Source organism: Mustela lutreola, chromosome 1, assembly GCF_030435805.1.
Source record: "Mustela lutreola isolate mMusLut2 chromosome 1, mMusLut2.pri, whole genome shotgun sequence".
Taxonomy (NCBI): Eukaryota; Metazoa; Chordata; class Mammalia; order Carnivora; family Mustelidae; genus Mustela; species Mustela lutreola.
In genome coordinates, this window is record NC_081290.1 from 195,683,054 (window position 1) to 195,698,490 (window position 15,437).

Here is a 15,437-nt window from a genome sequence, read left to right on the forward strand (position 1 = left end):
CAGAGGCTTAACCGACTGAGCCACCCAGGCGCCCCAACACAGTATCTTATTTCTATAGGTGGAAACACCCTGGAAATCTTCAGGCTGGAGGCTAGAATTCTGGGCTCCTTCCCTGCTACCTGGCTGCTGGCCTCCAGAAGGGACAGCAGGAACGGCTGCAAGATTGTCCCCAGTCTCGGTGCCAGGAGGGAGTGGTGGGGTCCTGTCTGGTTCAAGGCACAGTCTGGATTGGGAGTGGGACAGGAAGGCCCTGTGGGGCCTGAGAGAGATGTTTGGGCCAACACCGTGACTCCCTGAAAAACTTCCTGTGCTCCGAGGGTGCCCCCGCGCTCAGATCAGTGTCATGGGGGACCATCAGGTATCGCGTCGGTATTGGTCCCCCACGCGCCTCAGTTTCCCGGTGGGTGTCAGGAGCCACTCCTCAGGACAGAAGGGCGCTGCAGGGCTGCAGGGACAGCGGCGCGCAGACGGAAGGTCGCGGAGAAAGGACTAGCCTGGCTCGCGGCTTTCGGTACCCAGGCGGGAAGTGAGCAGAAAGTGCAAAGCGGGAGGAGCCCCGAGAAACTCCGAGGGCCGCCAGCTGGGAGGCCGAGCGCGAGAAAATGCAGGTGCCGGAGGTTGGCGGTCGGCTCGCGCCGGGCGGACCCCGAGGGCCTTCAGGTGCAAGGGGGCGGGGGCTCCGGGCGTCTGGCCGCCGAGCCGGGGCGGGCCGGGCCGCGGGGCATTTAAACCCGGCCAACTGCCAGCGAGGGCCACGCGCCTGGCCCCGCGCCCTCCTTCGGCCACATTCTCCGCCTCGGATCCCGGACCGGCACGATGCGGTCTTCCTTGGCTCCGGGTGTCTGGTTCCTGCGCACCTTCTCCAGGGACGGCTGGTGAGCCGGGATCGGGGAGGGAGGCGCACCGGGTCCCGGAGCAGCTCCCCGCCGGCCAACACCGCGGCCGTGCAGGGACCGGCGGGGGACAGCCAGGGAACAGCCCGCCTCGCACACCCCACCGAACCTGGGCTTGCGTGCGGGGCCACAGAGGCCAGGGGCTGATGGAACTGCTGATCCAGGGGCCGAAGGACTTGCTGAGTGGCCCTTTTGCTCTCTCCTACTCCTTGGATAATACAGAGGCCAGAACTCAGTGTCCTGAAACCTCACCCTGGGCGGGGTGGGGTGGCGAGGGACAGACCTCTGAGATCAGAGCCACAGCTGCTCCTCTGCTGAACCATCACCCCCCCCCCCCGCCCAAGGAGTGCCCGGGCTTCTGCAGTAGCCTCCTTCCTGACCTCGCGGGGCTGTGCGGTGGGGTGGGGGGCTTCCAGCTCCCTCCCCATCAGAGGCCACACACTGGAGCAGTCTGCTTGGTCTGCACAGTGTTTTGGGGGCATTGTGTTAGTTGCCATCATTGACAAATTGTAAAATTTAACGTAAATAGCCAGACCCCTGGCTTCTCTTGAGAAACCGTGTAACAACACTAGGCCTATATTCCCAAATTATATGACTAGGGGTTGAGGATCTCTTTTGGATAGGGTGGGTGCTCTTAAGACGACCAACTTACTGGTTTTAAGACAGAAAATCCTACATACCCAACCCTCTCCCCTGAGGGAGGCTGGGATGGTTGATCACAGCGCTTGCCAAGTGGTGACAGTCCTCACTGGTGACAGCCCTCAGTCACTTCCATCCGTCTTCGCTCGTTTCCATTACTTCTTTGATCCTTCTGGAGCTTAGGACTGTTAAAATATTTTTCATAAAAAGTTGAAATCATGGCTCTGATAGGTTACAAAAATGAACATGTGCTAAAGATTTTATTTGACTTATAATGAGAGAGGCAGAACTTGTCCAGAAGGGGGGAAGAGGGAACTGTTGTTTAATGGGTACAGAGTTTCAGCTTGGGAAGACGGAAAGTTCTGGGGACGGATGGCGGGGATGGTTGCAGGGCAATGGAAAGGCACTTCAGGCCCCTGACCTGTACCCTTGACAATGGTAGAATTTATGTGATGTGTATCTTACTGCAATTTAAAAAGAATCTGAAGAACTTGGCCATTTGTAAATCAGGAATTTTGAGACCAAACTGACTTTTCTGCAGGTTGGGAGAAAAAACTATGAATTGGAGACTGTCCTTTCATTCACACAGTTTGTATGACTTAACAGTCACCTGCTGCTTCAAAGCATTATAAAATAGCCCAAAGTCAAGGAAAGGCTAGAATCTGATAACTGGAGGGGTGTCCAGTTTTTTTTCTTCCCAAAAGTTTCCCCTACTTTGATCAAAAATACTTACAAAGATGATTCTTGATCACAAAATAAGGCCGGTCTCATTAGATTTGATCTGATATTATATATATATATATATATATATATATATATATATATATATGAACAGCAAGAGTGTTCATCTACAATATGAGCCTTGTTAAGTTGCTTTGCTGGAAGTTTTCATAAGAAATCTTAGACTGGACTTTTAAAAGCCTTTATTTATTTATTATTCTTTATTATTTACTTAGCGTTTAGGAAGACATGACACTGCTTTTCACACTAGGTTTTACCTGCTGTACCTATAAATTGGGCAAATTCTTCTCTTCTTAAAGTCCCCCAAATACCCTGCATGTCCTGGGCCTGCCAGGGAATGACCTTCCTTATTTGCCTGTAAGGGAGCACAGTAAGCCAGGTTTCTTGGGAGGGTTTTATTAGTATTGGCTCCACATAGTCAATATTAGTTCCTTAAAAGGGGCTGGCTATATCTGATTAAATGATCATCACTGTCAAATATGACATTCCACGTAAGGCCTTGGTTATATAATCAATTGTTTGAATTACATCCGTGTTTAAAAAAAAAAAAAAAAAAAAAAAAAGGCAGGGCGCCCGGGTGGCTTAGTGGGGTTAGCATCTGACTTTTGATCTCCGCTCAGGTCTTGGTCTCCCATCCTCTGAGTTGGAGCTCCACACTGGGCATGTAGCCTTCTTAAAAAACACCAACAAAAGGTCAATTTCTTATTGAATGCTTGCTAATAACCATATTGCTATGAAAAGCAGGAATCCTCAACAAAAGTTTCTGAATTTGGGGGTGGGGGGCAGTCTGGTAGGGAGAATAAGAAATGTGCAAGTGTTTTGTTGTAGTTTACAAAAACAGAGTCTATTGAATTGTTTTGGGTTATACACTGCTGAGGAAGAACTAGAAGTGCTTCCTCGTATTTCCAGAAAATCGAACATTGTAACATCAACAATATTCTAAACATAACGACAGCTGTCCCTCATCAGTTCACTTGGGCTTCTGTGATTCTTATTCCATTGAATCTTGGGTTAGCAATCACCTAAGCCTGTCTGCTTCTTCCCTGGAGTTCTGGAAGTCCTGCCTCAATCTGCCTATATGTTCTTTCCAGACGTGTAAGCAATGCCGTGAGAGACCTATACCCCAAGACTGAGTGTCTGGGACAGTGCTTTTCCGAGATAGTTCTCGATTGGTAAAGATGCAACTTTTGGCCTACAGCGGATTGCAGAGCCTTTAGGAAGCATCAGAATGAAACAACGGCCTATAGGTGACAGAAACCTAAAGGGGTGTGAATTAACGTACTATGATAGTTTTCAGAAGTGAACAACCTGATGAGAATTTGTGACCAGAATAATGTGGCTAACCAGGAAATGTTCCTGAGATACGCAAAACAAAATCCAGCCAATTAAAAATCTAGTGTCTAAAAACACAGTAAGGTAAATTCAAAGAAGATGGTGAACATTACATTTTTACTTATAAAAACGAATGAATACAATTTGTATGGAGGAAAAAGATCTTGAGATATTTAAAAATCCTGAGATTGAACTTATATAATATCCCAAGGACATACCAAGAATATCAACTCAGGAGACTCTGTCAGTCTGGAGTAAGGCCTACACATCTGTATTTTATTTATATAAGTAAGCTCTACACCTGGTGTGGGGCTCAAACTCACAACCCCCAGATTAGAAGTCCCACTATCTTCCTACTGAGGCAGCCAAGTGCCCCTACGCCTCTATTTTCATAGAACTCCATAGGAAATTCTGATGTCCATCCCGAGTTGAAAACCACTGACCTAGAAGATGTTCAATTCAAATTAAAGAAGTAAGGTTGCAACCCAGATAGCATTTTAAATCAGAACCAAAAATCGTGACTGGTCGCCTGTAATATTACTGTTAGACAGGGCTGCCAGGCCACGGATACAGGGTGGTAGATCTTGGACCCGGAGGGCACTGAGAAATCTGGACAAACTGCTCATGTAGCCTACCATTTGTGAACTGTTAATATAAATAATAACATTTTGCCCTTAGAAATGTAACCTAGTCGAGGCTGAGTGTCTCTTCTGATTTCACAGCTATTTCCATGCAGTTGGTTGATAGCAACATATCAAATAAAACTAATTATTTGCAGCCCTTCTCTTTTTATTTTTTTAAAGAGTATTTATTTATTTGACAGACAGAGATCACAAGTAGGCAGAGACACAGGCAGAGAGGGGTGGGGGGGTTGGCAAGCAGGCCCCCTGCTGAGCAGAGAGCCCGAAACGGGGCTCTATCCCAGGACCTTGGGATCATGACCTGAGCGGAAGGCAGAGGCTTTAACCCACTTAGTCACCCAGGTGCCCCATCCCCTCTCTTTTTATAAAAAGTGAAAAAGTAAACTTTCCAGAGGCTCTCTTGGGGGTCTCATTCATAGTTTTAAGTATGAAAGGTGTCCAGAAAGTTTAATTTTATTTTGCATTTAGGACTTGATTTTGGAAAAGCAAAACATCAAAAGTTGTTAGGACATTTGAGTGCTCATCGTGAGTGCCTAAGAAACTTCTTGTCTGCCCATTTCAAAGTGATGATAATACAATAAAAAATAAACTTAGAAGGTAACATTGTAAAGAAACTGAACTGTTTCCTAAAAATCTTTGTTTTACAAAGTATAGAAAATTATTCTGTAGGACACTGGATGTTTGCCATCTAGGCAGATTCCCCAGGAGGTTAAAAAAAATTTTTTTTTACATCCTCTCTTTAAAAGCAGACCAATAACCAACATTCAAGGAAATTTTGGCACTTTAGCAGAGAAAATCAGATTCTACTTTTGCACTGGCGTATTTGATACTAAAGGAACCACAGCCTCTTTTTGAAAATAATACAAATAAAACAAAAACTGAGCCAGATTTGGACAAAACTTTACCATAATTATTTATTTTCAGACTCCTTATTTGCATGTACTATCATCCGAAGGAAATCAAATCCTGTTTTCACAAACTTCTACAAATGTATCCCTTCAGGTTTTGTCCTTTATTGTCCTCTTTCTTATTTTGGAATGACCGGTCATTTTACTTTAGGATAAAAGTTTTCTTTTTCTCTTCTTAAAAAACAAAACAAAAACAGAAAACCCCACCATGTCTTATCACCGTGTGTGCCAGTTGTACATGTCTGCCGCTATTATTCCTAATGGAGTTTCATCCATATGTATTAATTATACCATTTAGCCAGAGTAACTTCTGTTTGAGAGGAAATAGGGTTGGGGAGGGGAAGTAATTATCAACAGCCTGTCCCACAGCAGCGTTTTAGAAGAACTCATGAATACACCTAACACAGCTTTCTACAACCACACGTCATTCGAAGTATGACTCCAGCGATGTACTGTGTTGGCCAACATCTCCTAGAGTTAAGCCAGATCTGGACTGAAATCCTTTCACCACGGTATGCTTCATGCAGTTGCCTTCCCTAAGCCTCAGTTTCTACAGGATAAACCTGATACGAGAACAGTCGTAACTTCCCGTGGCCGGTGAAGGGCCCTGAGTAAGTGTGCTTGTCCTTTCCTGCTGGGTGTGGGGCTGGACTCCTATCACGCACTAAGCATTAATGTGGTGCCTACTGTAGGCACATTATTATTTTTATTACTTTATTATTTTTATTATCTTGAGCTCTGGGGCTTGTAGTAATGATTAAGACCTGGGCCTACCTTCCTGAAACTAAGGATCAAAGTCTTCTCAGACTTACTGCCTCCCCATGTCCCCAAAGAGGGCGTTGAAGCAGAAGCGAAGAAAGCAGGTCTAGCTAGACCTTCCTCGACTAGGACACCGGAGGCCGGAGTCACCGTGAGCTTTGGATCCCCCGTCTGTCGAGCAGGCAGGAGCGAAGCCCGCCTCACAGGACTGTGCGAGCGTTACGTGAGGCCCCGTGTGTGAAGAGCTTAGACCAGGCCGAGGCTCGCGCGAACCACTGACGGACCCTTAATTACTGACTCTCCTTTTCCTCGCCTTTTCGACTACTCTGTGCCAGACAGTGTTGATTTGTAGCTCACTGCAAGGCGACGAGTTGTTTCCCCACCTCACCTATGGGTGTCACAAGGCCCAGAGAAGCTCTGCAGCTTGTCCGACCCCTATAGTTAGTACGTGACCCAGCCGGAATTTGCACCCAGGTTAGTCCTTCTCCCTGGCCCGGGGTCCTTCTGCTCTCCTCCTGCTGAGATTGTGGCAGGGGACATGTCCCAGGGCCGGCTGGCCTCACACAGATCACTCCATCCCTTTGAGGTTGTAGGGCCTCGTCTATAACGTGGGAATGACCATGTAACTACACCACAGGGTTCGGGTGAAAGTGAAAAGATGAGGAAATCACACGGCCTGGGGCCTGGGGGCCTGGGTCCTGGCTCACGGTCCGTCCTTGGTCAGCGCTAAGTGCTTGTGCATGTCTGTGGACGGAGGGAAGGATCCAGCCTCAGCAGGAGGAGAAGGTGGCCTTGACCCAGGGGATCTGGAGGTGTCCTGAGCAGAGGCCATGGAGCCGGCAACGGCATGGAAGGGAAGACAGCTGGTCTGCTCGGGACTGACCCCATGTAGCTACTACTGGATGGGGGCAGAGGAGCACGGAGGGAGTAGCCCCCAGAGGCCTGCCTGAGGAAGACAGGCAGTTCGAACTGTGGGAGCAAAAGTCGGAGCCACAGAGGTTTCCTTCCAGGGAGATGTTACTCCTGCCCCTCCTCCTCTGTGTCAGGCTGGGGCCAGTAGAGTCCTCCCACCCCTGGGCCTGGCCGGTGCCCCGCCTTCAGGCCCCGCGTCTGCGTGGGCATGTCTGGGGGCAGCTGGGAACATGGGCCTCTGGCCAGAGATGACTGCAGCCAGGGCTCATGGGGCTGGGCCCAGTTCCTGGGGCTCCGTGAGGGAGAAGCATTCAGGACAAGGAGAAGAGGAGCCCGTGGGAGGCGGGACTGGCTGGATGAGAAGGAATTGGGGGGAGGAAGGCTTTGGGCAGGCAGGAAGGCAGGAGCTGTGAACTCCCACATCACTGTTTGTTCCCCACACCCTGATCTTCCCCGGTGAGCTGGAAAGGCCAAGGCTGCCAGCTGGCCTCCGCTGGAACAGACGGCTCCCCTTCTAGAGTTTACGGAGGGCTCTCGTGGCCAGATCCTCGCGCCCACCCCCAGGGGACACAGAAGCCCATCGAATACATCCCCAGACCCTGCTGTATGCTGGAGGCTTCCCCACCCCCCACATCTCAATCCTCTGACACTCTTGCGTGCGGGACTCGATCACCTTACGCAAAGAATTTCAAACTGAGGCTTAGTTCAACTCACTCAAGGCCACAGTCAGCAGCGGGACACAGTCTCTTTTGGTCTAAGTCTGGCGATCTTTTCCCTGTTCTGCTGGGACCCCGATCAGGGCCCCCATTGCTGCCTGAGTAGCATTGTCTTGTCTCACTTTCCTGGTAACTGCGAAGAAGGGCTTGGTAAGGGCCACAGAAAGGGAGCCTCAAAATGAGCTGTGGCCGTGAGGGGCTGCTCTGGAAAGGACTGGAGATCCAGATGGAGAAACTGGGGGACACACTATTATCCCTGCCCCCACCGCGCGGTCAGAGCTGGTCACACAGCATGGCCCTGTGGTCTCCCCTGCCCTGTCACTCGTCCCTGTGGTCTTCCCTCCCCTGTCACTCGTGATGGCTGCCCTCTCCCCAGCTGCCTTCTGCTTCCTCTTCCCCTCTGCCGTTTCCTCTTTCCCGTCTTGCAGAGCAGACTCATACCTCCCCTGGCTTTGGGAAGAGGATCTGACTTAGGGCCCGTGGACTGGTCTGGCATGATGGACGTGGTTGGTCAAGGCCTTATTTCTTCCATTCAAACTGTGCCAACTGAGTGCTAAGGTCGGACTGGAGCCATCCAAACGTAACAACAAGATGAAGGACAGACATCGGGGCAGAGTCTCGGAGGGTTCCTGAGTCGGTGTGTATGAAGGGGCCAAGCAGCTGCTCTCCTCTTGGCCCCGGGCTCACGCCTTGGACCCCTGACACTTCACGCTCTAGGCGGCCAGAGACTCTCCAGGGGAAGTCCATCATCTTGCCTTGCTAGGCGGGACCCTGACTCTGCCATCCCCAGGGCATTTCCATCTGTGCTATTTGCATAATGTCAACCACCTCTTCCAAACCCTTCCAACTCTCACGCCCTTCCAGATGTTTCCAGCTGCCTAGACAACACATCATGCTGGAGCTGAAGCCATGGCTGTCTGTTTACAGTCTCGGGCTTCCCTCACCGAGTCTCCTTGTGCAAGCTTTCTGCTTTCCTAAAAGTGATCATGACCTTATCTGCTCATTTATCCTGCGAAGTCCTGGGCTTCTTATGGCCACCTGCCAGTCTTTCCCTTTGCTGGAAAGGATCTCGGGACCAAGCTCTGAATCAAGCTGATGTCTCCGAGCGAGCTCTTGAGTCCCAGCTGGAGGAAGGATGACAAGGAGTGGATTCCTTTGGCTGACTTTCTGCCCCCAGAGGGCTTTGGGCCTGTCTAGCCGTGACCTGCCCCTGTCCCACCCTGTATGCTGAAGGCCTGGCTCTGGGCTCAGCCTCTATCCTTTTCAGATCTGTGGAGTCCCAGAACAGGGACCTCCAAAGACAGGCCACCAAGTCCCATTTCCTCAGGGCAAGTGCCAAGCTCACCAGCAGCCACAAGCAGCCTGTCACCTGGCTACCTGAGCAGCCCTAGCCGTCCACTAGCAGCCCCTGGTTGAGGCACGGGGGCGTAGAGGGTGGCTGTTGAGGGAGCTGAAGTCCTCACTGGCCTTACGGGGTAGGGGGTTGTGATTGGAATGTGATTGGAAAGCAAGGAAGCAGGTACTAGGGTTGACCGGGTGGCTAAATGGGGAAAGGGTGCTTTTTTCCATCACCTCCTAAGACCAACGTCCCTCTCCTCTGCTGTTTCTTGTTGTTCCGGGTTGTTGTACTAGTGGTGGTACCAGGTCCTGTGGGGGTTTTATTTGTTTTTAATCCATTGCTGCTTTGGGACACATCGATCCTTGTCCTCACCTCAGAAGTCCCCGTGCCGAGTCTGGACTGTCCACTAACAGTTAAGAGATAGCTAGTTCGTCTCACTATCTAATTTGGTTACTGAGTAACCAGTGCTGGGTTGGGGGAGGCTAGGACTCTAAGAAGTGCCACTTCCTGCTAACAAAGATTTAGGGGGTCGGTCATGGAGCAGGTGGCCTCACTTGGAACCGTCTAGGGGCCTCGCTGTGCCTGGCCTGTCAGCCCAGCCTGGCCCAGGACCTGGGCTGCCATCCCTCCCCTCACTGCCCCCCAGGGCCCACTGCTCCCTTCCGGGGGCCTCTTGGTTCCGAAGAAAGGGCTGGTAAGAAGGGAAGTGAAACCTGTGGTTCTGCACACCCCGGAGCCTCTCAGCTATCTTTCCTGTGAGAGGCTCTGAATCTGGCAGCTTTTGGTTGGCTTAGCTCAGCCCTCCACCTGATCAGTGACCCCAGTCCCCTTTGAACGGTGGCACCTTGGCCTTTTTCTCGGAATAGCAGCCAAAGTGGAATGGAATGGAAAAAGGACTGTGGAATGGGAAGTGGACTGATCGGACAGGAGGCCTGGCTCCAAGGGCGCTCTGCCCAGCTAGCCGCGGGCCTCTGCGCTCCTCCCCGCGCCTCTCTGCAGTCCAGGGAGGAAGTCCCAGAGGGCACTGATGCCAGGCCTGACATCGCGGCACGCCTGAGGGCCTCCTGCCCCACCCCCCACAACCCCCTAGATTCATGACTCTTCTGCTTTCTTGGGTGTCAGCTTTTCTCCTGGAGGTTGAGTTCAGAGCAGAGGGAAAGGGCAGGCCGGGCTCCTGGAGGAGGGCAGGGCTGGAATCTCACAGGTCTGGATACTCGTGTGGGCCCCTCCCGACCCTCCTTATCTGCTCTCCAGGGAGCATCTGGGCAGGCCGCAGCAGGCCAGAGTCTCCACACCATCCCACTGCGGGCTCAGAGGTGAAGCTGGGTGGGGGAGGGGAGTGTGTGTGGGAAGAGCAGGGGGAGCTGGGAACTGTGCTAGGCCTCCGGGCGGCTCTGACCAGCTCCCGGGAGGGCTTCCCAGGCAACACCAGGGTCTGTGACTGACAAGGGTCTTCCTCACTGCTGGGCCTGTCATGGGAGAACAGTCAGAGCTGGGAGCCTCAGTGGGGCCTCAGGGATCTGTCAGACGCAGAGGAAATCTGATTTGTCTCCACAGTCAGTATAGCTAGCAGCCATGCTAGGCTCAGCTGAACCCTGGGAGGGGTGGGAGTGGGGGCTTAAAGATGGTCCAACAGGGACCTGGGAACTCGGGGGAGAGTCCCATTGTGTTCACTTGTCTTTGAGATAGACAGGCTTGGTGCTCTCATCCACGTGCCACTGCTGAGGAAACCAGAGGGGAAAAGATGGAGGGACTTGTGTTCGGCTCCCCAGTACACCAGAGGCAGCCCACAAAGCGCTTAGCTCCTCCCGCCCCAGTGCTTCCCAGACAGGGCACTGGACCGGCTGTCTGCGGGGCCATTGCTTCCTCCCTGCCATTCCTCTTTGAGGAAGGCCAGCTGGACACCTTCCCTCTTCAAATCCCCTCAGAGAATGTCCCCAAATTCTACAAGCCTCCGAACTAGGAGGCATGGGCCATATGCCTGTGGCTGGGACCTAGAAAACATGGCTGCCGCAAAGTTTTCTGATGTTGGTCACTGTGACAGTCCCTCAGAGTGACCCCACATTCCCTGGAGAACTCAAGTCCCTGGAGGACCTCTGTGACCCACCCATGTGTCCCTGGGAACTGGTGGCCAGGGGGCCCTGTTTGTTGTAGAGGAGCATACAATCCAGACCAAATAGTTGGAACTTCGTTCTCAACAGCATGGAGGGCGGCTGGAAAATGTTAAGCCTGGTAATGGGTGGGTGTGTGAGTGTGTGTGACTTAGTTCTCTTGAGAAAATGCACCATGAGGTTGTGGAGAGAGGGGGGTCAGAGAACCCGGGTAGGAAGCTCAAGTCCGGGGTAAAGGAAGAAGGGGCCTGAGAGCCCAACCTAAATCCAGGCTCTTCTGAAATTGGGGGGAAGTGAGTTCGGGGTTTGAAGGCAGTTCCCTAAAGAGGGCAAAGTATCCTACCCCTTAGGTTCATGGAGCTGAGGATGGAAAGTTCTCCAGGGCCTCTCCTCCCCTTGTCCATTCTTCTCCATGAGATCTTGAAAAACCCAAGGCTCTGGATCTTTCCTAACGCCTGCCCCTTCCTCCTGGCTTGTGGGCCCTTCTCAGGGTCTGTTTTCCATGTACGTGCTGCTGGCTGCTGACTCGGCTCAGCTGATGCTCTCCTGGGGAAGCAAACATTGACTCAGGAGGATGCCGAGGCCCTTCCCCCAGCCCACCCAAAGAAGGGCAGGGCCCGGACGTGGGGTGCACGCTTGAGGGGTGCCTGGCTGAACTGTTCTTTCCATCCCAGGCCGGTCCTTGGGATGAGAAGTGGGGGAAGGAGAGGGCGCATGTGATGTGTGAGCCACAGATGGAAAGAATGAGCCCAAGAATGAGCCTTCGGTCCCGTGGGACGGACCAGACTGGGCCTGGGAAGAGGATGTGGGTTCTGGCCCCGGCTTCTCCACTGTTGCTACATTTCCAGAGGTGTCTGGCTCTGCTCTTCCTGGGCTGCAGCCACTGCTAGGCCTGCTGTGTTCAAGGTTTAAGAGGAGTCGTGAGCTCACTTTAGAGACGAGCCATGGCGACCTCCCGCCTGCTCCCACCATTAAAACCATTGCTGGTATTTTTTAAAAACAATTCTACTTGGTTGCTCCCCTGTCTCAGCAGTGCACACACAGGGGCTTCCTGACCTTAGTGAGGTCACAGGACAAGAGAGGTGATGGGAGATGACAGAAGCGGTCTGGGGGAGAGGGGTGCATAATTTGTGTGGTCTAGGGGGCTGGGCCAGCTCTGCTGGAAGGCCACAGGACTTGGGACCAGAGAGATTGGGCTCTCTGAGTGCACTGGCCTCTGGGCATCTGTTCCCACCCTCCCCTTGGCCTCTGTCCCAAGGAACTTGTGTCCGGTTGGACCCTGAATTAGAGCGTTGGCCGTGTGGAGGCCCTGGGGTTGCCAGAGTGGGTCAAGTGGGACACTGCTCCTGAGCCGAGACCGACCTCCCACTAACCCAGGCACCCGCCTCTCCCTGCAGGTTCCGAGGCTTCATCCTGGTGCTGACCTTCTTCATCTACACCTGTTATCACATGTCCAGGAAGCCCATCAGTGTTGTCAAGGTGAGGCTGGCCTGGCGGTGAGGAAGAATGCAGGAGATGCTGGGCTCCCGCAGAAATCAACTCTAGTAGAATGGTCTGAATCTTATTCCCTAACTGGAGCCACGGAGATGAATGGCCTTCACATGGCCAACCCTCACTTTTAGTAGTTGTTCTTCTTAGGGAACTTTCCCTAGGTGCTCCTTTGGACAGCAGTGTTAATGGGCTATGGCGGGAACGGGAGGGCAGGGACCGCAGGCTGTATGGGCTCTGCTCAGACTCACCTTGCCCTTCGTGGAGGGTCTGACACGCGGCCCCTTGCCCCTGTGGCGGGTTCCTGCAGGAGGAGCTGCCACAGGAAGGCTCACGGAGTCCACGGTGCCGGCCGCGGTGCTGGTGTGGTTGGGGAGGGAGATGGTTTGCTCGGCTCTGGGCCGAGTGGGCTCTGATGTCAGGAGGTGAACCCCGACCTGTGCACCCTCTCGCCTCTTCAGAGCCGTCTGCACCAGAACTGCTCGGAGCTGATCAATCCCATCAACGACAGCCACAGTATCAATGACACAACGTGGTGTGACTGGGCTCCATTCGGTAGGAACGGGGCACATTGCTCTTGCCGCAGGAAGAGGTTGTCTGGGGCCAGAAAGGGTTTCCTACAGGGGCTGCCAAGCACCAGCTCTCTGCCTCTCCCCTCTGTTTCCAGATAAGAACAACTACAAGGAGTTACTGGGGGCCGTGGACAATGCCTTCCTTGTGGCTTACGCCATCGGCATGTTCATCAGGTAGGGGATGGGCCAAGCCTGTGACTGTCTCACAGTGGGGGGCCCCAGAGCTGAGGGCTCCCCCAGGTGGACGGGAGGCAAAGACATGGGCCCACACCACCAGCGCCTGGCCATTCTCCTTTCCTTCCCACGGTCACCCGGCCGACTCCTTCACCTGGCAGGCTTCTGTAGCTGCTTCTTCCTAGAAAGTGTTTCCTCTGAGGTTACTCTCACAGATGACAGTGGTGGTGGGATGGTTGGAATATGGGGTTTTTTTTTTCCTGAACTGGGATCCTTTGTGGGTGGCCGTGGACATGGACATGGCTAGGAAAACCGTCAGCCTCTCCTAGGCCTAAATTAGCCCAGCAAGCATGGCTTTGACGTAGTGAGTCTGCTGTCTGTTGCCAAGAACCAAATGGGAAGAACGCCAGGTACTGCCTTCCAGTGGCTCACAGCCTAACAGAGGGGCCTGCTTCACAGCTGGTTCCAAACCAGTGTGGTGGTTTGGTGACCAAGGATGGGGGTGCCACACTCACTTGGAGGAGGGGCACAGGCCACGGGACTGAGAGGGGAAGGAGGAAGGAGAGTTCAGTCGTAGAGTGCAGAGCTGCATATGTTTGGGGGCAACCAAGTGAAGATGTCCGGAAGGCATCTGGGTATGACCCCTCAGTGGGAGAGGTCAGGATGGAGGCTACCCAGTTGGAGCCATAAAGTTGATACAAGGGACTGCGCGCTGGGGCAAGTCTGTGAGAAGGAGTGGTCAGCAAAGGCAAAGGGGTGAGCAGGCCAAGGGGAGAACAAACGTTTCAAGGAGCGTGTTCAGCAGTGGCAACTGAGGCAGCAAAGTCCAGTGAGTGGAGACTCAAGGGCCTCCCTGGCAGGTGGCAGGCTGCACAGAGGTGGTCGGTGGCCACCTGGGCCAGAGGCAGCTCAGGGGTGCCGGGAGGAAGCAGCTGGTGATTAACCACAGATCCAACTCTCTTCTCCAGCGGAATTTTTGGGGAGCGGCTCCCCCTCCGTTACTACCTTTCAGCTGGAATGTTGCTCAGCGGCCTTTTTACCTCGCTCTTCGGCCTCGGATATTTCTGGAACATCCATGTGCTCTGGTACTTTGTGCTTATCCAGGTACGAGCCCCTGTCTTGCACTCAGACCTCTGCTCCATCGTGGGGAGGGTTGTAGAGGCTGCTAGTATGGTTGGTTGGGGTTGGTGAGGGCTGGGGAGGGCCCCGCAGCCCGGGGGAGGGGGCAGAAGGAGTCTGCAGCATGGCCCAGGCCTGTCCCACTCATCTCCAGTCTCTCTGCAGATCTGCAACGGACTTGTCCAGACCACAGGCTGGCCCTCTGTGGTGACCTGCGTTGGCAACTGGTTCGGGAAAGGAAAGTGAGTGTGCGGAGGGAGGAGGAGCGGGAGGTAGGCAGGGAGGGCTGTGGGGAGTGAGGAGGTCTCTCATGGCCCTTAGTATAATCTCAGGGTGAAAGGTTAGAAACTTGGGTCTGTCTTGCTGACTTTCACATTTAGTTCAATGTTTTAGTGGCTGAAAAGCATTACTGATTTTTCTCATGGATAAGGTTTTAGTCCACAGGACAGGCCACCCTTGTTACACTTTTTCCTCATAATTGACTAATTTCCATTTTGCATGAAGACAAAAATGAAACCTATAAAGCATTATTATTATTATTATTATTATTATTATTATTATGTACTTGAACTGGTTTCTGCGGGGGCAGGGGGGTGGGGAAGAAGTTGGTTTTGAGCAGGGTTTCTCCAGCTCAGCCCTACAAGACATTTGGGGCTGGTCGCTCTTTGCTGTGGGGCAACCTTACACATGGCAGGATGTTTAGTAGCATCTACCCACTAGATGCCAGAAGCATACGCGGAGCTGGGACAGTTAAAAACGCCCAGACACTGCCTGTGTCCCCTGGAGGTGGGGTGGCCTTGGTTGAGGACCCAGATTTGGAGTAACAGCCCCAGGACAAGAGGGAAGAGAGGAGTGGGGGCCGGAAGTGCTCGGGGTGGGGGGAGCTCCATCTGGAAGGCCTGTGTGAGCTGGCTCCAGTCGCTGGATGAGGGGAGCAGGACCCCCGGCCTTGGCTGTCCCTTGCTTGGCACCTGGCAAGCCCTCCCCACCTCCCCCCATGCTGTCTTTGGGCCTGGAGGCTGGAGGCTGGAGGCAGCCAGCTGTTTGCACTTGACCAGGGCGGGGGTGATGAACCCTGTGCTTCTGTTTTGAC

At 53.0% G+C, this 15,437-nt stretch overlaps 1 protein-coding gene across 4 annotated transcripts in view; it reads left to right on the forward strand.

Moving 5' to 3' along the window:
- SLC37A2 (solute carrier family 37 member 2) overlaps positions 1–15,437 on the forward strand; it is a 23,395-nt gene continuing 7,958 nt past the window's right edge. For 2 of the 4 annotated variants that reach the window (XM_059183897.1, XM_059183902.1), the window contains exons 1-6: positions 9,960–10,084; positions 12,389–12,470; positions 12,941–13,034; positions 13,147–13,225; positions 14,194–14,329; positions 14,510–14,586. In XM_059183897.1, coding sequence (XP_059039880.1) covers positions 9,975–10,084; positions 12,389–12,470; positions 12,941–13,034; positions 13,147–13,225; positions 14,194–14,329; positions 14,510–14,586 — 578 coding nt within the window. In that variant the 5' untranslated portion in view covers positions 9,960–9,974. Of the gene's footprint in view, positions 876–9,959; positions 10,197–12,388; positions 12,471–12,940; positions 13,035–13,146; positions 13,226–14,193; positions 14,330–14,509; positions 14,587–15,437 lie in introns of those variants that run through there. The other 2 variants (XM_059183909.1, XM_059183920.1) reach the window with 2 other exon arrangements.